A 26,053-nucleotide genomic window follows, 5' to 3' on the forward strand; every position below is an offset into this window, starting at 1 on the left:
ATCAGTGGGGACAGCATGGAGAGTAATTAGGGGGTTCATGGGGATTCTCATGGGAATTCTCAGCCGAGAGGGTCGAGAATGTCTGTGTTTGTGAAACTCAGTTTGTCTAGATGTGCAGTTGTTTGAAGAGGTTCTTCTTTACTCCCTGCCAGATGCTTTACTGGCTGCACTTCTCCTGACCTGCAGGTGGAGGCCCTTCTAGATCAGAGAAGGCCAGTCAGCCTGCCTGCCTTGCACCTCAGTGGGCTCCATGTGTGAGGAAGAGGATGCTTTGCACTTTCCACAGCTTCTGTACAGCCACTACCCCAAACATCACTTGTATGTGGGGTGCATGTGTGTGTGTACAGGTGTGATGTGTGTGCACGTGTGAGATCAGAGGATAACCTGAGGTTTTGTTACTCAGTTGTTGCTCACTTTTTTCTCTCTTTTAGAAAGTTTTATTGATTTATTACTTTTATGTGTATACGTGTGGGTGTCTGTATAGGCCAGAACACTTGGAGCTGGTGTTTGTCAGCCACTCTCTGTGTGCTGGGAACCAAGTTTAGTTCCTCTGGAATAACAGCAAGTACTCTTAACTGCTGAGCTATTTCTCCAGTCTCCCACCATATTTCTTGGGATAGTGTCTCTCATTGCTGAGTAGGGTAGGTGGGCGGGCAGGACAGTGAGCCTAAGAGGTCAGTTTGTCTCTGGAGAGATGATACAAATATATAGTTTGTGTACTTGTATATACAGCTAACCTAATCAAATTATTACTTTATTTTATGATAGCCTAATGGAAGTGTTTACCTAAAAATTATAGGATTGTGCAGAAGTAAAATGAGTAAAAATTTTATGTAAGTATGCCAGTTTCTGCCAGCTTGTTCATATTCTTTATCCTGGGATGGTAAGTACCTGCTGGAGTACCTTAAGGATTAGCTGGCACAGCTATCCTGTCAAAGGTTATACTGTAGATCCTGTCGGCTAAGGAAAGATTTTTGTTGTTAGTGTTTTTGTTTTTGAGACAAGGTCTCTCTAGGTAACACTGATTGGCCTGGAACTCACAGAGATCTGCCTGCCTCTGTCTCCCGAGTGCTGGAATTAAAGGCATGTGCCACTATATCTAGCAAGAAAGGATACTTTTTATTGCCATTTCAAATGTTTGTATGCTTTGATTGCTAGCTGCAAAATGTCTAACTGTAGAATGTTCATGTCCACAGGTTCTATTGCTGTAAGCATGTCTAACTGTGACAGAAACTCCTTTTGTCTGGTATGAGACTCAGAGACTATTCTCAGGTGGCCACACTCTTCACTGACCTATAAAGGCTGTAAGAAATTGTAGAGGGCTGCTAGGCCTTTCCAAAGCATTAGCCTGATTTCCTGCCTCCCCATAAACAAAGAAGAACTCACCTGTCTCTCTGAGTGCACAGCTGATCCTTTGCTGAGAGTATCCATAACATCTCTACCTTCCCCATGGTGGGATTACAAATGTGGTCTACCAAACCTGGCTTTTATTTTTTAACCTAAGTTCTGGGGACTTAAGTTAGGTCCTCATGCTTATGTGTGGACTCATAGATCTGCAAGGCCAACCACAGCCACATACAGATGCATATGGTCACTCTCCCACTGACCAACACAGAAGCTTCCAATTCTTGTTTCAGAAGCCATCCTATCTCAATGGTCCCCATTTCACTCCTGGGGTCTGGGATGGACTTTACTGTCCTACCCAACCACTGACCTCACCATGACTTATGAGCATTTTAGGAAACCATGTGTATAATCCTAAAGATGAGGAGGGGTGTGTGGACACGAATACACACACAGAGGAGACTTCTTAGGGAACATTGATTTAAAGTAAGTTATTGTTTTGTTTTGTTTCCTGGTGCAGGGGATGGTGAAGCAGAATTTGAGGAAATGTGGTAGATAGGGAAGAAAGGGCAGGCTCTCTGAGACAGCTTTTTCTTGTTCCCAGAAAACATTGAGAGGAAAAACTGTGGGAAGACATGGTGGGGGGGGGGGCATCCAGACAGGTCCAACAGAGGGAAAGGAGCGGCCCAGGAGTCCTATAAATACCCAGGCTGGCATCTGTCTAATGCACTTCCAGCCTTGGGCTTCTCCCATCCTGAATGTATACAGCTGTTACTTTCCCTTTCTCTGTGACTTCGTCTTCTGTCCCTCCTGGTCCCACTCATTTCAGTTCTTTGTGCTGAGGAACTATCAGCATCCTTAGACAATTACAGTCACCCCTGTTAATATAGAACCAAGGGCGGACACATCTAGGAAAGTGTTTCACCACTCAATTACATCCCCAGTCTTTAGTTTATTCTTATCTAAGAATTTGGGCTGATCCTCACCAAACACTTTTGGTAACAATATAGTAAGAGAAAAAAAAATTCAATGAACTATTCTTTCCTTTATTATAAAACACGACCCAACCTGGAAGGCTGTTGAAGGCAAACCCACTTTTCCATCAGAAGGGTGATATGAACTTGGATTTTGTATACTCTATTCCAGCTGAGAATGTGAAACTGACCAGCTATCATCTTCCACCCTGAATTTATCATCAACTCTACTTCCTGTTATTGTTTCATCAATACTGGAGAGAAATATTCACTTTCCAGAAGTTTTCATTTAACCTTAATGGAAACCAAACCCACACAGATCTACTTAAAAAAATAAAAATAAACATTTTGGTCGGAACATGAATCTGCTTGATTATAAGAACGTTGACCTAATAATTTCATAATATTAGCATCTGTCTAATTATATCCTTTGGCTGCTCCAGGCATGATCACTGGCTTTTGAAATTCAGATGGTGAACTTGAATTGACCCCCCAACCCCCACGGGACCCAAGCGGCCTGCAGCTGATTTTGATGTACACAGCTGAGAGAGGGCAATTTCCCATCCTGCTCTTTTGTTTGGGGTCTGTGGGCTTTGGACAGCACTTACGTCTCATCTGTGAATGCTATCCCGAAGTATTCCTTTTCCTTCAGGTTGAAATGAGAAGCCACAAGGTCAAGAAGCTCCTTGGCCAAAAGCTTGGGCTGCAAGAAGAGCACAAAGGGAAAAGATTAAGTCACGAGAGACCTCCACTAAATCGCGCCACCATCTTGGGTTTCTAGCATGTTCTCTGTGTAATATCTGAAAACTCAGGCACACTACATAAACACAAGTGACTTCCGTAAAATCCAAAGAGGGGCTTGGATGCAGTTCAGTTGGTCTAGTTCTTGCCCGGCATGCACAAAGCCCCGTGTTTGATTGTCAGCGCAGGATAAAATTGGTTGTGACGGGGCGTTCATATAATGCCACAGGAAGTGGAGGCAGGAGGATCAGGAGTTTAAAATCATCTTCAGCTACATAGTAAGTTTGCAGCTAGCCTGGGCTACATGAGACACACACATACACACAGAGAGGAAGGAGGAGAGGGAGAGAGGAGGGAGGGAGGGAGGGAGGGAGGGAGGGAGGGAGGGAGGGAATAGAGAAAGACTGAGAACACTAGGATACTGCTGTATAAAACAACCAAGTCAAAGGTCCCAGGTAACAGATGGAGGCTCTGCAAGGTTGGTTCTGTCAACAAATAACACTTTGGGTCTTTAGCGGGGCTGTCCAGCCTGGTGACTTTCCTTCCCCACCTTATGCTATACTGACAAGAAGATGCCTTTTTTTAATTGATCTATTTAGCGAACACAGGCAGACCCTCCAATTCTTAAGATGAGGTTACCTATTGCAATGTGAAGATGCTGTTACATCCAAATACATTTAAGATGAGTACCAGAGCTTAGCAACACAGTGCTACAGGTGTGAGCCCAAGACAAAATGGTAACATTAGCACCATGAGATTTACTTTATAATTAAGTTGCAAGTCTCTAAGCATGGGCTTGATGGATGGCAACCTTGCCTTACTGCACTGAAAGGTTGGACACACTTGCCACAGCCCAGCTGCTTCCCGTCTGGTGATCATATGGGTAACTGGGGGCTCTGGCTTTCAGCATCGTTAGAGGAGATTGTAGCACATAGCCTGATCCAGGGAAGAGGTCCAGGTGCGAAATTCAAAGTATAATTTTTACTGAATGCGTATCGCTTTTGTACCATTGTCAAGCTCAACATCCCTATGCTGAACCACGATGAGTTAGGAACTGTGTGTATTTCCTGTGGTAGTCACTGTCCTAAGCACTTTTTACACATCTTTAATCCTCATAATCCTATGAGGTTGTCTATTGTATGGGGCAGAAACAGGCCCAGAGACCAGGCAGCTGTTTCTGCCTCCTCCTGCCTCTATGACCACCAGCTCCGCAGTGAAGACCACCTAGATCCACATGGGTTTGTAGCAATGGTAGTACTTCCTTCGTTGGTAATTAGTGATCAATGGGAAACCCGACTTTGATGAACCAATGGCATCTAATGCTCTCTACTTCTATTCCCATCACACTATACAACCTTAGGCTAAACCAGTAGGAAATTCAGGATTGGAAGTCAAACGTTCATTCGTTAATAGGAAGATGTCTACAATGGGAATGCAGAGGGATGTACACGGCACATTTTAGAATTTTGCAAATGAATTAGGAAAGATGCTGCGAGATTGAGTTCTGAAGCTTGAGCACATGCTGTGGGATGCTGCAGGCTCTGCTGCCCATGCTACTGTTCTTTTCAGAAGATGTTGGGCTGCATGTGATTTATGGGTTGTAATGAGGCAGCAGGCTCATTTAAAAATGTAGTGGATCATGATTTATCCATCAGAATGACTGCCATCTCTTTCAAAGTAGCCACAGTATATCTGTGATGCTTTTTGTTTCTGGAAGTATTTTGAGCTGGGCGCTGTAGTACATACCTGTAACTCCAACACTTAGAAGGCTAAGGTAGGAGGAATGGGGAGTCAAAGCTAGCCTGTGCTACACAACAAGACCATATCTGAATGTCATTTTTTCTCAATTTTGGATTATCTTTTTGACTTGCCCTGGAAGCACCCTAGCCAGCAAGAACTCTTCCAGCACTTGGAATGGATTTGGATCTTTTGTAAATGTCAGAAATCACTTGAGGTCAAGTCTAGTGGGTGGGGGTAGAAAGTCACTTGAGGTCAAGTCTGATGAGTGGAGAGAGACAATGAGTGTGTGGTCTCACTGGGTCAATCTGGTATTAGAAAATGAGGTGTGACTAAGAAGTAGTTACTGTGGGCTCCTGTGAACTACAGGGAGGTAACTAGCTTATTCTTGAAAAGCACAGCACTGAGGTTTCTCTCTCTTTGGGAATACTATTTTAAAGATATTTGAACACTCTTGCTCAGTGTGGCGACTTGGGAGAAATGTCCTCCAAAGAATGATGTATTTGCACACTTGGTCCCCAGTTGGCAGTGCTGCTGGGGAAGAAGCTATGAAACTTTTAGGAAGCGGAGCCTTGCTGGAGGCACACATCGTTGGCGGTAAGCTTTAAGGGGTTGTAACCACTTCCTGCTCTTTCTTTGCTTCCTGTGTGTGTGTGTGTGTGTGTGTGTGTGTGTGTGTGTGTGTGTATGTACAATGTGATGCCTCTACTTTGCAACTGCCAGGCCAGACTCCCACTGCCGTACCTTCCCCGCCATGATGGACTGACTGTACCACCTGGAACTGGAAGCCCAAATAAACTCTTTCTTCTCCAAATTGCTTTTGGTTGGTTTGTTTGTCAGAGTATTTTATCACACCAATGGAAAAGGAACAGATACAGTTGGAGATGCATATATTTATCCAGGAGGAGGGAGGTACTCACTGGTTACAGAAATGGTTGGGAGAAAATGCAAGGTGTGTAGGAAGAGAGCTGAGGGAAGTGTGGAGGGCAGGGAACATGGTTAATAGGTGTTGGATATTTGTGTTCTTCACCCAGTTAAGACCTTTGAAATGACAGAAAGGGACACATGGAAAAACTTCAGTTGACCTGTAACACCCACACACATCTGCCTTATAATGCCATGTCTTACAAAGGACTATCTGAGGCATTGCTACTCTATCCCAGACACAGTTCTGAGAGTGTCTATATATGATACTATTATTTAAATGACAGAAAACTATCCTTCTGCCAGTGAAGACTGAGAGTCAGTAGTCAGGCTGTTCTCAGCCTCAGCAAAGCCAGAGTTAGAAACAAGGTCTGGACACACAAAATGGAATATTACTCAGCCCTAAAGAGGAACAAAATTCAGATCTATGCTACATGAATGAACACTGATGACATGGTAACTGAGAGGAGCCATAAAAAAAAAAAGGAGTGCTTTTGTCCTCTCACTTGTATAAGTAATTAAGATCATGTGATTTCACAGGGGTCACCAGGGGTTGGAGAGGATGAGGAGTTACTGTTTAATGGTTACAGAATTTCTGCTTCTGCTTCTGACAAAATTTGGAAACAGTGGTCAACCTTCGATAACACTGTGCATGCAGTTAATGCTCCTGAATTGTATATATACAAAATGGTTAAAATGGTAAATTGTATGTTGTGCATATTTATCTCAGTTTTTTTTTTTTTTAAAGAAACAAAATATAAACTCTAGCTTGTCTCAAAGTGGTCACCTTCCTCTGCATTATGCCTGAGGTTACTTCTTCCTGAGAAAGAGGTCAGGCACCATGTCTTAAAGGGCCTGTCTAGGGCTATAATGCTGGGTCAGTACGCTGATATCACAGATTTATACATCATCACTGTGCACTTAGTTAACATGAGTTGCCCTCTGATCTTCAAGCCTCAGAGCTTTAGAGACGTCCTGACACACTGAACAACCGTTGCTCTTTGAGAACCTTAGAGGGGCTGACTTTTGGCCCCTTCAAAATGACATGTTCCTCTGATTTCCCCAGACCCTTCATATATTGGAAATTTTACTCTGAATAACTAAATAGTGCAAGCAGCCCCAGCTTGGGGCAGGGGGATGGGGACAAACTTGACCCTCTTTGGTGAACTCTGTTCATATCCTTGGGGGCAAATAATTGATGAAGTATGGAGAAACATCAACTGCTTTTCATGAACAGTATGATAGACCGAAGGGAAGAAAAGCTCACCTCAGGGCACCCACAATTGAAAAACAAAGGAACCAGAGCTGGGAGGAAGGGGGACACAGTGACTATAATGTACCTGTCTCACACGCCATAAGGTTCTGAGTTCAGTCTCTAGAAGTCAAGTTAAGAAGTGTGTGGGAGAGTAACCAGAATGCATTATATACAAGTATGAAACTGTCAGGTAACTAACTTAATAAAAAAAAAGAGTCACACTAACCAATGGGAGTTCAGCAAGGAAAACAGACCCTGACACCCTGAGCTGTCCACTGATGTAATGAACTAATTTCTCTCCTGTTAAAATAGAAAACAGCAGCCATGAGAGAATGAAAGGGAAAAAGTACAGTTGGTGGTACATGCTTGTAATCCAGGCCTGGGAAGGCAAAGATGGGCAGATTTCTGGGGCTCCAGGCCAGACTGCTTGGTCAACTCCAAGTCCCTATGAGATACTATGTCTCAAAAAGAAAAAAAATAGGAAGTGCCTAAGGATTGGCATGGGAGACTGGCCTCCAGGCTCCACACGCACACACATACATCTATACACATAAGCACACACATAAAATATGATAAAGAATAAAAATAGAGGAATCAAGTCAGTGATGGGGGAAATGACAGAAGATTCTAAAGACTTGGAGGTTGAAACTCTATCTTAAATCCTCATAGAACCCTATACATGTCTTTCAAGGTGACCAGCAACAGCCCAGCTTCTGATTGCTTTCATCCCTAGGAGTCAGAGCAGCTGAAGTCCGGTACTCCTCACTGTCTGTACTACTGAGACAGTAGGGTCATTTGTTAGCACAAATGCAAAGGTGTATCCTGCCTGACTCCGGCACTGTGTCTCCATTAAGGCTTGGGCCACTGATGGCATCAACATCTGGATTTCCCCAATCTTGCAGAGGAAGATGATAGTCTACCTTGATGATTGAGGAGCTACAGTATTCTGAAAGTTCCTTTGGGAGTGAGTTGCCTGGTAAGCCGAAAGCTCTTGGCTATTATACACTTGGAAGGGATGTTTACAGAATCCTGCTGATTGTAATTTGCCAATCACTAGTGCTGTAAACATTTGTGGATCCTTATAGGGATCTGGTTGGGAGAGAGGCAAAGAAAGAGGTCTGTAGCCCCATGGATTTTGATGGGACAAACAGGGCAGGGGCCTGAAGGCATTATGGGCAAAGCAAGTCCTGTGTATCCCTGGTGAACTATGCCAGTTTCTTCAGGGTCACTGGCCATGCTGGTGCGATGTCAGTGAACTTAAAATGGGCTTTCTCTCAGTCTGTAATTAATTGTCTTCTTTTACTGGCTTCTCTTTCCCCTACTTTAACTCAAATTATTTTCCTGCCTTCCTCCTTAGACCAGGATAACAAATTTCCTTGCAAATGCCCCCTACCTCCCAGCATGCTTTGCACACTGGAGCCACCATGGTGCGAAGAATATGACTTTCCAAAACTAAGCTTGGACACTTGCACAGTCACCACATGCTAGAGAGAGGACAGGGGGCCCTTGATGCTCTGACTTCACCGCCAGGCTCATGTGAGGTCCTGAAGGTGCTGGCTCTCATGAGAACCCACAGGCATATCTGCCATATTTAGTCTAAAGTATCAGTTTATGTCCTATGTACTTCCAGCACATCCCTACTTCTTCCAGGTGATGTGTGTTACCACCATGATCAAAACAGCACTTGGAGATGGAAAGATGGCTTAGTATGTAAAGTGCTTACAACAGAAGCATGCGAACCTAAGTTTGGATCCCTGGCACCCTTGTAAAAGTGGATATGACAGCATGGACCACTATCCCCAGTGCTGGGGAGGTAGACACACCCCAGGCTTGTCTTCAGCCAGTTTAGCCTGATTGGGAAGATCCAGATTCAGTGGGAATCCCTGTGGCAAAAATTATGGTGGAGAGTAACTGAGGAAGACATTCAGTGTCAACCTCTGGCTCTGCATGTATGCCCACACACATGCATGTGCATCTCCACACATGTACACACACACACACACACACACACACACACACACACACACACATGCACACATACACAGCACATCTGTAAGCTGTAAGGAGCTCTAGGCACTGTCCATGTAACCCTGATCCTTTGGCAATGCTAATATTACAGGCAACACCCACTTTGGCCTTGACAGGCACTCACTCCAGATGGATGACCTTGAACAAATGATAAAACCTCTGCCCTCTGTCTTCCCTTCTGTCAAATGATGGGATGGATTTAATGCCACGAAGGACTCTAGAACAGTCTTCTTCATGCTCTTAGCAAATCAAACTGCTTCCTTCTCTACAAGCTACTCAGCCCCCACCCTCCAAAGGTTGTATATGCTCATTCAAAAACTCCCACAGCCCTGGCACCTTCCCTGCTTAGTAAATCTTACCTATTAACATAGCTCATTTTCTTATACAATCTGGAGTAAGTTGTTTAACCTCATTGCACCTTGTTTTCCTCATCTGTATGATGATAAGGACTGTACCCATGTCACAATGCTGTCATCTGGGTTAAATGACCTACATAAAGTACAGCATGTGGCATAAAGTAAATATTACACACGTCCGTTGTCATTTTAGCTCTACATTACTGTTTATAAAATACACACACACACATACATATTTATATTTATATATGAATATGTATATAAAATCCAGGCCTAAACGCTATCTTGATAATTGAGACCATACTTTGACAGGAGTCCTACTTTTTATATTCACCTCACCTTTGTCTAGTTCCCTTTCAAAACTTCATTCCTGCCCAAAACCTACATCCTCAAGGAAGCTCTCCCTGACCATCCCACCCAGTTCCTGTGGACTTTTCTACATGTGCCTCATTCTCCCTTAGCACGGATGCTTTTCTATGTGGGGGGTTACATGTGACGAAACTTATTGTACCCTGTAATGGCTTAGAGGGGCACTTTATCCATTCAGAGTTATCTCCCCAGATCTACAATCAGAGAGAGAGAGAGAGAGAGAGAGAGAGAGAGAGAGAGAGAGAGAGAGAGAGAGAGATGAATATCATCACACATCTGCCTATAAGACAGACTTTAACACAACCACACAGAACTGGGCGTAAAGCCAGAGGCTGAGGCTGGCTGGCTGGCAACACAGAGGTCAATCAATGCTAGCAGCCATCACAAGCTGGAAGGGGCTGCAACCAATGATCCCCACCTCTGGGATTTTAAGAGACATGGTCCGGTACCTTTCAAGCCCCCAACTTTGTTGTTATTTGTTTTGCCAGCCCCAGGAAGTACCTCTTGTTAGACTGGGACACCAGACCCTGGAATCCATGGGTGTAGAAAGTACAGGATCTGGAGGTCGTCTGTTTTAGCAGTGATCTGGGGCCTGAGTCCTTCTGGAAACTGGCTCTGATGTCACCCTGTGCATAAGGCAAGGGAGCCAAGCCTGGCTTAGTTGTTAGCAGCAAAGTGGCTTCAACTCAGCAATGGACTCTTCCCTCTAAGCCGTTATACCCATGGGGCACCATTAAACAGCAAAGGAATTGCCATGTCTAAGTAAATTGCATTAGAAAAAAAAAAAAAATCAAACAGTAACCACAGCTCTTCCTTATACTTTAGGAGAAATGAGACTGGTGTCTGAAGACCAAGTCAGTCATTCTCTGTCTAGGGTTTTTATTTTTTATTTGTATTTATTTAAGTCTTTTTGAGACAGGCTTCTCAGTTTGTAGCCCCCAGAATGACCCTGAACTTGGAATCCCCCTATTTCATTCTCCCCACTCTCTGGGAGACTAGAGTAGAAATAGAGAATAACATATGAACAAAGCTAGTTTGAATAGCAGGATTGGGAACTCTTTCCCACCAGGGATCATGCACTAACAGAGCATGTACAAAACACACATGGGAGTGGTGGGTGCTATGTAAATGCCCTGTAAAGACTCAGGGTCCCCAGGCCCTATGGTTCTGGCTCCTTCCTTAGTTCATAGGCTGCTCCCATTCTTGGGAATGCTTTTCCTTTAATACACTGTCTCTCTATTTCCAGCCATGTATCCCTGGTGCAGGCCTTTGTCCTAGGACACAGTAATCTGGAAGCAGGAGTCCCAGGAACACAGACCTACAGCCTTCTACCAAGCATGTCTTTCCCTTTCCTTTCAAACACTGGCCTTCAGCCTGAGCATGCTTTCCCGGATGCTGGTCTTTCTTACCATCTCTCTAATCTCTGTATGTGACTTAAAAGGAAAACCGCCCCCCCCCCCCACCCTCCCATATTCCTGGCAGCTGCTGAGATTTTCAGCATACCTGCTCTGTTGTTTTCCTCTTTCATTTCAATAAAACCATTCCTGAACTTCCTTGAGAGTCTGTTTTGAAAATCGTTTATTAATGAGACCAAGGATCCCCCTAAAAGGATACTCAGGGTCTCCCCAGGAACACTAGGATTACAGGTATATGCCAACATGTCTGATTGCCCAGGCCATTCTTGTCTTGTTACTACAAGGTATGCATTGTCTGTGGAGCCGATGGGGACTTGTCCACCCTCATGACACAGCCACAGGCACTTGTGCCCAGCTCTGCCTGCTAACCTGCCTACCTACTCTGCCTACCAAGAAACTGGGGATGCCAAGACCAAGTAGGTGGGTGATTCCTACTCTTTAGGGGTGGTCACAGCAGTGAGGTAGCAGAAAAGGTCATTTCCAGGAGTGGGTAGAAATGATGCCATATCATCACCCCTTCTTTCTGGCCAGGAGGGGCTGGGATTCTCTCCCTGGGAAGCCTGAACAGAGTGGATGGGTGAGCAAGGACTTGTCCTTGTACCCCTGCACCCACTACACTAAGGCCAACAGAGGCTCGTTGGCTGCTCTGATTCTTGGGGGGGGGGAGGGATAGTGCATGAGGTCATCCTTTGTGGATTCTGCATAGCAGCTTATGGCAGCTGCCCCGCCCCTGCTACCCTAGGGGCTCTGATGATTAACCTCTCCAACGGAGCCCTGTATTCTGTGGCAAGGGACACACTGAAGCCACTGGCTTTATGCAGACTGATAAGAACAATAGGGCTTGGCCCTTTGTCCAATATGTAGGAGAGGTCTTTCTCCATGGGGAGTAACTATCCATGTCTGTCTCCCCAGCCATGAGATCCAAGTGTGTGTCACCATGCCTCACTTAAAACACACACACACACACACACACACACACACACACACACACACACACACACAAACCACCACCAACACCACCACAACAACAAAAACAAAAAAACCCAAAACTGTGGGGTTGTGGGGAGATCCAACTCAGGCCCTCATGTTTGTAGGCAAGCACTTTACAAATTGAGCTATCTCCCTGGTCCATTTAATAAAGGTTTTTATTGGCAGCGTGAGACGGATGAAAGGGTGGAGTATTTAGTGTCAGCCTAGCCCAGCATGGGAGCAGACCACGGGCACAGGCAGTTGTACGGACCCCCTTTAGAGGCAAACAGGAAGCAGAGAGCAGCAACAGTACCCCCTCCCCCACAGCTAGGGAGGGCAGATGCAGTGATGTAGAAGAGTTTTGGGGCGGGGGCGGGAGGGGGGGCTACTAAGATAGCAGAGTGGGTAAAGACAAACCTGATGACCTGAGTTTGATCCCTGGGATCCCCATGCTGGAAGGAGAGCCAGACTCCCCTGAGCTGTCATCTGATCTCCACACGCTTGCTGTGGCACATGCTCCACTTCCAGCAAATCATGAATGGATGTGGCTGGGTTTCAGTCAGATCACATACCTCAAGAAAGGATGTGCTGGGTCCCTTTTCCTAACCTGGTAGCAGAGTATGGACCCTCCCCACGACTTCCCTGCAAACCAACTACAATCGTGGGGGGCTCCTTTCAACGTTTCTCTGCACATCTTCGAGGACTCACCTTGGGATGAGGTCTCTCTGGGAACACTTTAAAGCTCTCAGCTGCCCCACCCCCTTGCCTTTTATGTTTTCCTCCCTTGATCCATCCCTTCCTTTTATTTCTGTATACTTTCATCCAGGTTGTTGTCAAATACGGTGTGGCCTGAACCAGAAATCAGGAAGGTCTGGTGCTGATAAGGGTTTGGGAGGGAGTCTTTTTTACTCATGGACTTGAATGATGCCCGATGAAGGCTTTGACGGGCAGACATAATAATTGCTCCTCTATAAATGCAAAGAGCTTCCCCGACTGGCTGGGGAGCCTGCTTCACACAGGATCCCCCCAGGGACCCTGGAAGGCAGGCAGGTGTTCATTAGGGCACCCCTCCTGCCTCTGCATTCACACAGCTACCTCCCCCCCAACTCTGGCCTGCTCAGGGTGATGTCACAGGACTGTGAATGAACAATACATTTGCTTTGGTGGGAGAAACACAGGCTGTTCCCCAGTCCTCAGCTGGCTTGTGTCAGAAAGTGCTCTCAAGTTCACGTCCTAAATTAAGGGATATTTCCAGAGAATATGGAGATGCTGACCTGAGTTTAATCCTGAGATGGCAAGCTTCAGCTTTTGCTAGTAGCTCAACTACTGTCTCCTCTTTTCACTTTTTCTCTTTAAAAAGATGCCTGGGAGCTAGAGAGATGGCTCAGTGGCTAAGAGAGTCTACTGTTTTTTGTTTTTTGTTTTTTGTTTTTTTTTGCAGAAGACCTGGATTTGGTTCCTAGCATCCATATCAGGTGACTCTCCACTGCCTGTAACTCCAATTCCAGGGGACCTGGTACTCTCTGGCCTCTGTGGGCACTGAAACAAATGTATGCAGGTACACATACAAGTACTAAATAAATAAATAGGTTTTTGTTGTTTTCTTAAGATGCCTGGGTTTAGGAGCTGGCTCTATTGGTAAAATACTGGTTAAACCAGTATGAAAACCTGAGTTTGGATTCTTAGCACCCACATAAAATGGCATGATGGCATGCATCTGTGATTCTTGTACTGGGTAGGTGGAGAGAAAAAGATCTGTGGAGCTTACACTTGTGCACATATACATGCATACACCAGGTGTGAACACACACACACACACACACACACACACACACACATACATACACACACACACACACACACACACACACACACTCTGTTCTGCATATTTGATGCTGCCCTTATCTGGAACTATGGGGAATATACAGATGACTTCTTTGGATGTAAACATCCCTACACTCTCGGGGAGATGAAGTTAAGTCCTCTAAGATCCAAGAACACATTAGAAGATTATTATATGTACTTCGCCCTGAACAATGGGCACCAGGATCCATTCAAACTGGAAGTCCTCATGACATAGCACACTGAATTACAATCTAATAGGCATTAGGGGCTGCATTTGCTAAAAAAAAAAAAAACCTTAATCCTTACTTGGCCCAAAGTCACTAAAAAGCAGGATGAAAACCTGGAATCTTTCTCTTCACTTTACCGTCTCCTTTACTTTGGGCTCCCTGCACACCTCCGCACATAGGCTTGGTAACCACTGAGTGTCCTTAACCTATCTTTTCCTCACCAAGGCTGATGACAAACACCACGGTAGCAGAGGCACCTTACTGTTGGGTTTTTAGAATGTTCTGGTCAAGATCTCTATGAGGTACCTAAAGATCTGTCCCAAACCTGCAGTCACCTTAGATTCTAGGAACACCCTGGTCTCTCAGAAGCAACCCATCACATGTATGAGGGCAATTGTTCATGATGACAAGGCTGTACCTTGGAGCTGGAGCACACAACTCCTGAGAATCAGCATGAAGTCACTTTGTGAGACCAGAACCAAGGCCACACAGTGACTGAGACTGCTTCCGTATGCATTCTCTTGCCTCTACCCCATTTCCACCTCTATTTGAACCTAAAGCTCATGTCAGTACCCCAAAGATAGACTCAGGGTCATTGGACTCTTTCATCTGTTCCTCTCTGCAGTCGAGAGAGAGAGAGAGAGAGAGAGAGAGAGAGAGAGAGAGAGAGAGAGAGAGAGATTGATTGCCTAAATCTCTCTTCTCTGCTTTTCACCATTACTAATCTCTTTAATTGGCATACTTGGGCTGGGAGGCCATGCCTGGTCTCTCAGGGCTCTCCAAGCTGGGGCTTGTACTCCGAAGCTCTGACAATTATTCCATTTGCTTTATTCTCAGGGAATTGCAGAAGAGGACATTGTCCCAGCACTTGGGAACAGCCACTAAAATTGGAGTCTTGAAATTGGCTCTCCACAGCATGTGTGGAGGTCAGGAAGTCTTAGACAAGGTCAAGGTATTTGTATGGTCATTGTCATACTTAATGGTGGCTAAGAGTGTCCAGGACTTAGGAGTCATTAAAGGGTGTGTATGGCAAAAGGGTAGAGATGAAGAATAAAGGTGGGATCATTTTAGGCTACCCTGTCTAGCAACAAACAGAAGAGCCTCTGTGCACCTAGCGTCCTTTGCTTAGGATATGGCTAGTGCTCAGAGAATGTGGCTTCACTACCGCCATTTTGATAAGAGTCACTTGCCTTGTGGTATACTGCTGGTGAGAAGTAGAAGTTTGGAGGCGGGTAAAAACAGTATAGGAGTGAGTCCTCTCAAGAAACCACTCCTTTGCCAACCCTGGGCTATGAACCTGTGATCCAGACAAGGGGGCTCTGAAACTCAATTGTGACGTCTACGCTGATCAGCCACTAAAGACTGGGACAGTGATAACCACCTCTTAGAGTTTTGGTGATGATTCAGTAAGTGATCACTTTTGAAGTTCCTGGTACACAGCAGGTGCTCAGTAAAAGTGGGCTCATCTTTTTTCTTCAACCAGAGACTGAATCCCCATAAGAATCACTCAGTCCCTCATTGCTTTGACAAGGAACTTAGCTATTAAAGTCTAAGTCCTTTTTTTTTTTTTTTTTTTTTTTTTTTTGATGAACTGTTATCCTCTGTCTTGGAAACCATGAATAAATCCTGACAGTAAGGAGAACAGAAAGCAGACAGCTTCCCTTGGACCTTGAACTTCCTCCTGAAGTTCTCCTGGCCCTAAATAGCACCCTTGCCTATCATGATTTGCAGAAGACCAGTCCCATTCACTGTAGAAACACCTTAGGCACGCTTGCCCCAGCTTACTGCTTCTGTAAAGTTAAAATTATATTTATAGGGTAGGGAGAGAGAGAGAGGAGGGAGGGAGGGAGGGAGGGAGGGAGGGAGAGAGAGGGAGAGAGAGAGATCTTTCTGGCTCCAGCAATATGCCTAGAGACTGCATGGCTTTTCGATGTTTATCAGAATTTTAATTTGGAAGGTCCCTGAGTGCCCTCCCTGTGGATCTTCCCTGTGAATAGCTCTTGCAGCTTGCTGGCAGGTACTTGCTGCATGTGCTGGAGAGATGCGTTTTGCTCTGCTGCTGATGTCATTTTTAATACAATTAAGAATGCACCTTCACCAGGCCAGGAGAATAATGAAAAGGTCCACAAGTACTGGATCCCCAGGAGGCTTGGAAGGGAAGACCAATTTAAAGCTGAATGATATTTATTCTTGAAGAACAGCTATGCAAAGACAGCACACTCTTCCCGCTGTCTTCCGATATGCTAATTAAAGGGGCATGAGCAGGTGATGGAAGACTGTACCATGCCACATCCTGAAGCAGGTTTATAAATGGTCAACTCAACACTGATGGGGCCTTCAGGGTGAGACCTGATGTTAGATGTTTATATTAGTGGTTTTGGCCAGATTTTGGTAACCTTGTGCTTGGATAAAATCTATTATTTTAGAGGTTCAGTGGGCCAAGCACTGGCTTTGCAAGTGTGAGGATCACAGTTCAGATGTCTAGAACCTGGGTGTGCTTCCCTGCCTGCAATCCAAGAGTGAAGAGGCCAAGATCAAACACCCTGGAGCAAACAGGCTAGCCAGACAAACCCAAACATTCTCATCTGTGAGAGAACTTGCCTTCATGTATAAGAGAGAGTGCAATTGAGAAAAAAACTCCAAAAAACATCAGCTGTCAACACTGGACCCCAACATGTGCTCATGCACCTCTGCACGTGTTTGCCCTCACATATGTAAACACACGCATGTGCGCACACACACACACATAAATATGCAGAAAAATTATTATTTTCCTACATCCTATTCAAAAAAAATTGCAAGAGGTTTACAGAATTTTCAATAGTATAAAATAGGGAGATTAAGACCAACATGGTTAAGATAAGAAAAATCAATGTAGTTTCTCATTATCCATAGTTTTGTTTCCTGTGTTTCCAATTATACACAGTGAACAATGAGCTAAAAAAATTGATATCAATACAACTTATGTTGATAAAATATTAGCACTTATGGCACTAATGTAAGTATGAATTATATTGATAAAATACTAATGTCAATAATAATAGAATATAATTTGTCCTCACTTTTTCTGTTTTTGAGACAGGTAGCACACATTGGCCTTGAACTCATAATCCTCTTGTCTTAGAACCCAAGTGCTGGGATGACAGGTATGTGCTACTGTGCCTGCTTGCCTTAACTCTTTCAAAATATCACTTAATTTTCATAACAGTACATTGTTACCATTATTTTATTTTATTATTGGCCATTAATTGTGCCTAATTAATCAATGAAACATCATAGGTATGTATGCATAGGGAAAAACATGGTGTATACAGAGTTTGGTACTGTTGGTAGCTTTAAGCATATACTGGGGGCTTTGCAAGGTATTCATGTTATAATAGGGGAAACTACTATAATTCTTATTGCTGGACACCGAGTCTGAATGTGTAGAGAAAAACATGGGCTTTACGAGAAGACAAAGATCTGGGTAGGTAGCTCAATCAGTAAATTGCTTGCCCTATGAGTGCCAGGACCTGAGCTTGATTCCCAGAACCCACATAAAAATGCCAGGCATGGTGGTGTATACCAGTAATTCCAGCACTGAGGAGAGGGAGACAGTCAGACTTCTGGGGCTTGCTGGCCAGGCAGGCAAGCCTCTTCCCGGAAGTGGAGCAAGAAGTGCACACCAGGGACACAGAGAGTATGTCTTCAGCATGGTTTCTGGGATAAACAGAACTGCAGCCGATGATTCGTCAGCTTCTAGTCTAGTTGTGCGGATAGTCCAGCACACACGCTCTCTGTGCACAGTCCTCACACCCTGGAACAGATCTGCAAACAGTCTCCTGAAACCTATTGTGGTATCTGGAAGAGTCTTGACGTTGGCTATTGACAGAAGTGGGTTTGGCCAGAAAGTCTGGAGGCAGAGTTTAATCAGGGGTCAAACATGTGCTTGTGTCTGTCATTATTAAGCCGCTTGGCATTGGCATTTTGTCTTGAACCTGAAACCAAACTGTGTAAGAAACACGAAGTCAGTCCCAATTCGGGCAAAGAGAAACAACTCTGCAGACTAGTAAGAAGAGAGGTGGAATGTGCAGAAAGTCACGTTCAGGAAAGCAAAAGCAGATGAATGGAGCCCTGCATCCTTGGACCTGAGGATGGATTGGAAGTGCTGGCTGGTGTGGTTGGCGGGAGAACAGGGATGGCTTTGAACTTTCTTCTTTGGCAGTTCAGCAAGCACACCAGAGGTGTGGGAAAGAGAAGCACACGGTGAGGGGAGAGGTGGGAGTGGAGTAGAGGGCAAAGGATTCCCTCTCCTCTCTGCCTTTGATGGCCCTGTCCTTTCATAACGCTCTTGGCCTCTCTAGAGCTCTTTCTCTTGATGAATTGTCCCTTCTTTTTTCTATTTTGAACAGCTACTTAACTCTTGACCTTGGTGGGCAGCCATTCTGTGGAGAGTAATGCCGGATTGCACACAAGCGTTGGGTACCTGTTCCAATCGACCCAGCAGCTGTATGGCTGGGCTCACTGAGCCCTCAGAGAGTTACTTAAGTCAGCCCGGGGCGTGTGCCCCAACATGTTTCCAACTTTGTGTATACCTGTGAGGGCTAATATTGTTTGTCAACTTGACATGATCTAGAAAAAGGGAGATGGGCCTCTGGGCATTTCTGTGAGGGATTTCTAGGTTAAGAGAGGTGGGAAGACCCACTCCAAATGTGGATGGTACCATTCTAGGCGCTAAGGTTCCAGAGGACTGAACAAAAAGGAAAAGGAGCGAGCTGAGGACCTGCCTTCAGCTCTCTCGGCTTCCTGACTGTAGATGCACAGAGGCCTGCTTCCTCAAGCTTCTTCCATAAGTGCCCTCCTATACGGAACTGTTCCCTTTGAGTGTGAGCCCAATAAACTCTTCTGTCCTTAAGTGTTTCTGTCAGGTCTTTGTTATAGCAACTAGACAAGGAACAGACACAGCTCCTCATTTCCACAGAGCTCGGTGGTCAGCGTGCACTGAAAGCACACTGGGCATGGACTAATGAATGAATGAATGCAGGACGATGGGATGGATGGTGAAGGAGAGACAGGAGGAGCTTTCAGACTGATAAAACCCACATTAGCCTGGGTTCTCTTCCCTCAGGCCTCTTGGAAGCTGTTGGCCAATTCATCTGTTTAGCTCCAACTCCTGCCGAGTCCAGGATCTCCCAAAGCCCCTTGATGATCTCTTACTCAGCAGGGCTCAGGGAGGTATCTTTTTTATCTCCCCCTCCCTCCCTCTCTGCTTCCCACCCTTCCCTCCTCTTTTCCCTTCCTTTAGTCAGTTCTTTCTTTCTGTTCTGTAGTGCTTGGGGTGGAACTCAGGGGCCTGCACATCCTGGGCTAGCATGTGACAACTCAGCTACACCTTATATTCCCAGTCACTGATTTCTCTTTAACAGATATGATCCTGCTATGTAGCTCAGGCTAGCCTTGAAATCACAATCCTTCTGACGCAGTCTACTAAGTCCTGAGGTTACGGGGATGTGTCCTCATAGCTGGTCCATAGAAATATCTTTAACCATTGGAAATTCCCCCTTGCTCCTTGGGACTCTTTAGCTATGAACCCAGCATTGAGAACCAACACTGTCTTGTCCACATATGACCCTACTACATTCCACTCATTAGTGAACTGGAGAAGCTATACTAGTGTGAAGGAAGGAGACCCAGGATAAAGACAGGCAATCCACTCTGCCTTTATCTCCTCCCTGTTTCTTCTTGTCCCAAGCAATTCATTAGCTATATCAGGCTGGCAGGGCACTCTGTAACATTTAACTGGAAGACTCTTAATGAGCCGGTTCCCATGCAATGCCTCAGACCCTCTGACCCCTCCTTGTCACCAGCACTGGAGCCTAGCCATGACCTCATCTGCAGTTGCATTGTGAGTTTCCTCAGCTGGCTTTGCTTGCTCTCTGGAGGCCTAACATTCTCCCTCTTGGAATAGAGTTAATAGGCTTTGCATTCATAATAGTGTGTCAGCCTGTAAGAGGGAAATCATCACAGGCTATGACCCTGGGGCAGTCAGTGTCATCAGCTGCCAGGCTGAGTGTCCGTTGGGCATGGAGCTCTCACCTCTCACCTCTTCCCTTCATCTGGAGGAGGAAAGGTCAGACTGTGGTCCAAGTCACAGACACAAAGGAGATGTCATTGTCTGTAGGAGCTGCCTTTCCCAGCCTTTCAGTCAGCCTCTCTGACTTTCCAGGAAGTCAAGGGTGTGTTCAAAGGAAAAAACAAAAAACAGTGAAAACACATCTTCCTCCAAAGCTGTGGGAACATGGGGATGGAACTCAGTGGTAGTGCATTTGCCTACCATGTGCAAGGTTCTAGGTTTTATCTCCTACATCAACAATTAGGAAAAGAGCCCTCATATAACAGCAGAGATCAAAATTCTTATCCCAACTCCACTAATGTGGTAGTTTGAATGCAACTGACCCCCATCATCTCAGAGGAAGGGGCACAATTAGGAGGTGTGGCTTTGTTGGAGTGGGTATGGCCTTGTTGGAGGACGTGTGTCACTGTGGGGGCGGGCTTTGAGGTTTTCTATGCTTAGGATACCACCCAGTGTCTCAGTCGATTTCCTGTTGCCTGTAAGACACAGCACTCTCAGCTACTACTCCTATACCACGCCTGCCTGCATGCCACTATGTTCCCCGTCATGATGATAATGAACTAAGCCTCTGAAATTTTAAGTGAGTTACCCCAATTAAATATTTTCTTTATAGGAGTTTCTGTTGTCATGGTATCTCTTAACTAAGACAACTAACTTTAGAATTTTGCAATTCTCTCTCTCTCTCTCTCTCTCTCTCTCTCTCTCCAGAGTTTCTCTGTGTAATAGCCCTGGCTGGCCTTGAACTCACAGAGATCCACCTGCCTCTGCCTCCTAAGTGCTGGGATTAAAGGCCTGAAGCATTTTACAGCTTTAAGTACAGTAAAGATGGGATCTACATACAGCCTGCCATCATGGACTCATTTAACCCCGTCTTACCCCAGCGGAACTGGCCTTTGCCCTCAGTTAGTATAATCCCAGCATGGCCATCTAATCTTCCTGAGAGGCCTTTTCCTGCTTCCCAGAGAAAGCAAAGGAAGATGATGAGAGAAAGGGGCGATTTACCATGTATATTCACGTCTAATGTCATGCTGTGTGTGTTTGTGCATATGTGTATGCTTACATCCATTATCACAGCTTGTGAGGGTTTTTGCTTTGTTTTTGTTTTTTTGTTTTTTTATTTTTTTTATTTTTTTTATTTTTTCAAGACAGAGTTTCTCTGTGTAACAGCTCTGGCTGTCCTGGAACTTGCTTTGTAGACCAGGCTGGCCTCAAACCAGAGATCTGCCTGCATCTGCCTTCCCAGTGCTGGGATTAAAAGTGTGCATCATCACACCTGACTAAATTTTGATGCATGCCTGTAATCCCAGTGCTCGGGAGCTCAAGTGACTATAGGTGGCGATGGGGTGGATTTCAAGGACAAATTCAGGCCAACTGCTTTTGGAGTCCCATCTTAACCACTGTGTGATATCACTCCCTATCTCTGGGAGATGTCAAAAACAGTCACCATGTTCCTTCCATCTGGGTGGTAAGCAGGCTGAACTGGTATCTCACCACTTGTGTATGAATTTTCAGATGGGGCAGAACATTCCAGAACGCCAGAGAGTACAGCCTTAGCAATACCTACCAGGAATCTTCTGTGCTTTCTTGGGGAAGAATTAATGAGGGAAAGAAGAGCTAGATTAAACAGCAGCTTTTGCCCCTGGGCTTGTTAACTCCTCTCTGTGGGAGATCCTGCTTGGCTATGTATGCTGCAGCCTTAGTAACCTAGCCAAGCTGCAGGAGGGTGGTGTTCACACCTGGATCTCACATCTGGATGTCTGTCTCCTGGGGGGTGCCTTAAGGTAGTGGCTGTTCTAGAAGAAAGATGGGGTTTTCAGTCCCTTGAGGTACCACCTCATTCCCCTTTTCTTCTGGAGAGTGAAGACATCAGAAATGGTGCTAAGTGAGTTACTGCTTAGTCTCTTTAGGAACAAAGTCTATGGGCACATTAAGCACTTCTTTCTTTTTTCATTTAAAGAGGCTATAGTATGAAATTCTTAAATACAATTATTATTATTAACACAGACACAGGGGTATCTCAGTGGTAGAATGCTGGTCTACCATAACCAGGTTCCATGTTATATCCCCAGCAATGCCAAAACTAACCCAACCAGATTTCCTTACTAATGAGGTATTGGTTACCAAAATGCTTTCCAAGCAGACTCAAGACACTAGCTGCATCTTACAAAAGTTGTATTTAAAAAAATCTACCTGCTAACATATAACCTAAATTTATAGTCTTATTTTTAAACAGGTGACCCAGGACGTGCTGCATGACTGAGCAACCGATATCCAGAATTATTTGTTACATAAAAGTGATATTTTATACCCATTAAATACAATAGAAGAAAAAAATTTAAATCAGTGATTGAGCAAGGAATTTAAACATGCCCATGCACAGGCCCTTTTCAATCCTATTAATTGATAATGCTACCACTTATCCCACTTTTATTGCCCAATCCTTTGCTCTAATGTTTCACGAATACAACGTATTAAAAACATAAGGCATAAAGACAATAAAGACAAATATCTAGTGATGTCACAAAAACACAGTTATTCACATGCAATCTGAACCATTGGCATTTGGGAAATAACCCCATCAGGGATGATAAATACACACATTTTATGCAACTTAAAACTTCAGGTTTTTTTTTTTTAATTAATTCTTTTTCTTTCAAGACCAGTCTAGGAAGGACATTTCAGTGATTTGAGATGTGGCTCATTTCCTCCTGGCTTAAATTTGGAGTCTGTGTCATGTATATGTCATTTGAAGTAACATGTCTCGATTTTCTTCAATATAAGACACTACTTTTTTTTTTTTTCCTGTTTTAAGTGGCACAGAACATTGCAAAATATCTGACTCTCGAATTTGTCCTGACTGGTGTCATTCTGCATAGTCTCCCCATGGCATTGAGAGTAAGCTACAGATCATGGTCATGGAGGGACTACTTCCCAGGATGCAATGCAGAGTAGGCACCTGGTGTAATGTCAGTGCCAAGAGAGACATAATGTGGGTTCTATGTGTTTACATATCTGTCCACATAAAGAAGGCCACATGGACTGCTCATTGCTGGGTTGGAGCCACAAGAGAGATGTTCTGGTCTTTTGTTCTTCGACTTCAGATAATTGCCTCTGCAGGCAAGCCAAAAAGGTGGATATGTTTGAAAGAAACTTTTATAACTCAACATCTGAGAAAAACCAGAACCCTGATGACTTCTGCCCACTCTGGGTTTCTTGTCTACACACCTGGGGGACAACAGGAAACTTTCTCAGGAGCTCAAAGCCTGATTGTGAAGTATTTGCCAAAAACCCAAGACAAAGAGAGAGATCGGGGAGGGACCCACAGGCTCTCCTGAAAGGTTAGCAGCTCACGTTCCTGCTGGGACACCTGCTCTCTTGTCCACCCACAAATCTGCCTCCCATCCCTCACGGTCTGTGCCCTTCTTCAGGACTATGTTGAGATTTAGTTTTTGGGAAAAAAAAAAAAAGACCCAAACCAAAAAACACAACCCAACCAACGAACCAAACACTACCAACAACAAAACAGGTCTCAGGGTTCTTCCTACTTAGTCTTTCTGGATTAGTGCCAAGAAGAAGTAAAACTTTCCAGGAACCGTGAGCTGGGTCTGGTTCACATGAGTATAACACAGCTTTCTCTCACTGTTCCTGAAAGCCCTTCAGGGCTGGGACAATGTCCCGTGGTGTATTCCTGGCCCAATATACCCAGACTTGCATTCTGGGTAAAGGCATAGACAGGTAAGCGAGAAACAAAATCACCCGAATTTCCTCCAAATACTCCTGAAAACTTCCCTGGATCCTGGGAACACTCCACCTGCTTTCTCAGCTATGTGTGGGTCACCTTGTGGCAAAAACCAGTGGCTTCCACCTGAAGACACAGAAAGTCTCAGGGAGGGCAGGGTCTCGTGGTCTTGGGGGCATTTGTAGTGGCTGTAGGTGCAGAACTAGCTAGAGGCCTTCTGTGCTGACAGGTATACACACATGTCAAGACAAGCACCTTGCATGCTCTAAATGCTTGCAGAGCAGGCCACTTGTGGTGGTGCCTATCTATACTCCCCTCCCTTGGAAAGTTGAGACAAGGGAACTGTGTCAGGTCAGAGTATACTGTAGACTGAGTGTCACAGACAACTTGGGCTGTATTGTGAGACCATGCTTTAGACAAAATAAAGCAAAACACAGATAATTTTATAAAGTTTAGTTATGTCTCAAAACAACTGTTAAAAGATGTTTTGAAATGTATCTGGTTGTGTTCATTTCAAAGGCTGAGGGGCTAAGGATGTAGCTCATTTGGATGTTGCCTAGTATTCGTGAAACCCTGGGTTCCATCTCCTGTACCTCATAAAGCTGGCTCAGATGGTACACATGTAAAATCCCAGTATAAGCAGGAAGATCATTAGTTCAAAGTCATCCTCAGTGACATACAGAGTTTGAGGCCAGTCTGAGCTACACCAGATGTCTGTTCTCCCTGCCCCCCCCCCCCCCCCCCCCCGCCAAATTGTGAGTTTCTTAAAGGAGTCTATAGTAAGCCTGTCAGCCCTTATTATCACTTATGGGGACTTTAAGATAGATGCTCTCTGTCACACATAGTGTCCATGTCTCATTGGATCCACAGAAAGAGGTTCTCATTGCTGAGAATATGTGAATTAGTTTTAAAAAACCAAACATCCAGGTAGCAAAGCCAGCTGGTCTCTGGAGGCTGTAAGCTGAGCAGAAGAACACTCGTCTACAGGAGACCCTGGTTTTTATCCCTAGCACTGCCAGTGCAAGAAAGAAATGGGAACACCCCCCCCCCCCAACCCAGCTAGCAACCAGTCTCTGGACACAAATTAGTTCAGTCTTTCCAAAAATATAGCCCCGCTTGCAGACATGAGCTCAGCTCTGGGTCCTCTGCTCCAAGAGGAAGAAGAACGGGTGAAATCAGACCCCTTACCCCTGGGGCTCCTTCCAACTCCTCTAAGTACTCAGTTCTGAATAGTCAAAGGGCATCAGAACTCAGCGCCTGACATAGGAAGCAAAGTTTTGAAGAGACTAATTTCATCTCCCGGGGCCCTAGGAAAGCTAGATTGATGAGCCTGAAATTTCCGGTCTGGAGGGCAGTCTCGAGGATCATGAAAGACATCCAGAGAGGAGGGATGGGCACCCAGACAGGCCACATGGATGCAGGGATTGTGTCCAGGAAAACCATTACAAGTGAGTGATTTAAATGTCCTGGAGACACAGTGAACTGGCGATTTAAATGACAGGTTGATACTCCCCTTCCATCCCTCCCTGCACAGTAGAAGACCTTACTCTTGGCTCTGAAATTCTTCCCTGTTTGCCTCTTCTCTTACTTTTACTTTGGCTGATGGACCTGCAGACAATCAGATATTTTCCTGTGATGGCATGTACCCAAGACATGTCACTAAGGTATCATCTAACAGGACCCAAAGCATCGGAGCCCAAGATAAAGATCATTAGGAAGTACTGGAAAGAAATCATTTAGCTCATAGACACAGACACACACACATCACACCCACACATGCACACATACATCCCCCCACGAACTCATGTGTGTGAGGGTATGTGTGCACATGTCCATGTGCATGTGTGGACATGTGGGGGCCAGAGGTATGGAATACCCCTTTCTCCCTACACCTTTCCTTCTCTCCTCCTCCTTTGGAGACTAGGACTTACTATTTAGAGCAGGCTGGCTTGGAACTTGGGATCTTCCTGCCTCCACCCCGGGAGTGCTGAAATTACACCCTGTAAAAACATCACTTT

At 45.0% G+C, this 26,053-nt stretch overlaps 1 protein-coding gene across 9 annotated transcripts in view; it reads right to left on the reverse strand.

Moving 5' to 3' along the window:
* Positions 1–26,053, reverse strand: part of Frmd4a (FERM domain containing 4A) — a 579,710-nt gene that overhangs the window by 139,860 nt on the left and 413,797 nt on the right. For all 9 annotated transcript variants that reach the window (XM_036187607.1, XM_036187611.1, XM_036187608.1 and 6 more), the window contains one exon: positions 2,927–3,021. In XM_036187607.1, coding sequence (XP_036043500.1) covers positions 2,927–3,021 — 95 coding nt within the window. The remainder of the gene's footprint in view (positions 1–2,926; positions 3,022–26,053) is intronic.

The sequence above is a fragment of the Onychomys torridus genome, chromosome 5, assembly GCF_903995425.1.
Source record: "Onychomys torridus chromosome 5, mOncTor1.1, whole genome shotgun sequence".
In the NCBI taxonomy this organism is placed as follows: Eukaryota; Metazoa; Chordata; class Mammalia; order Rodentia; family Cricetidae; genus Onychomys; species Onychomys torridus.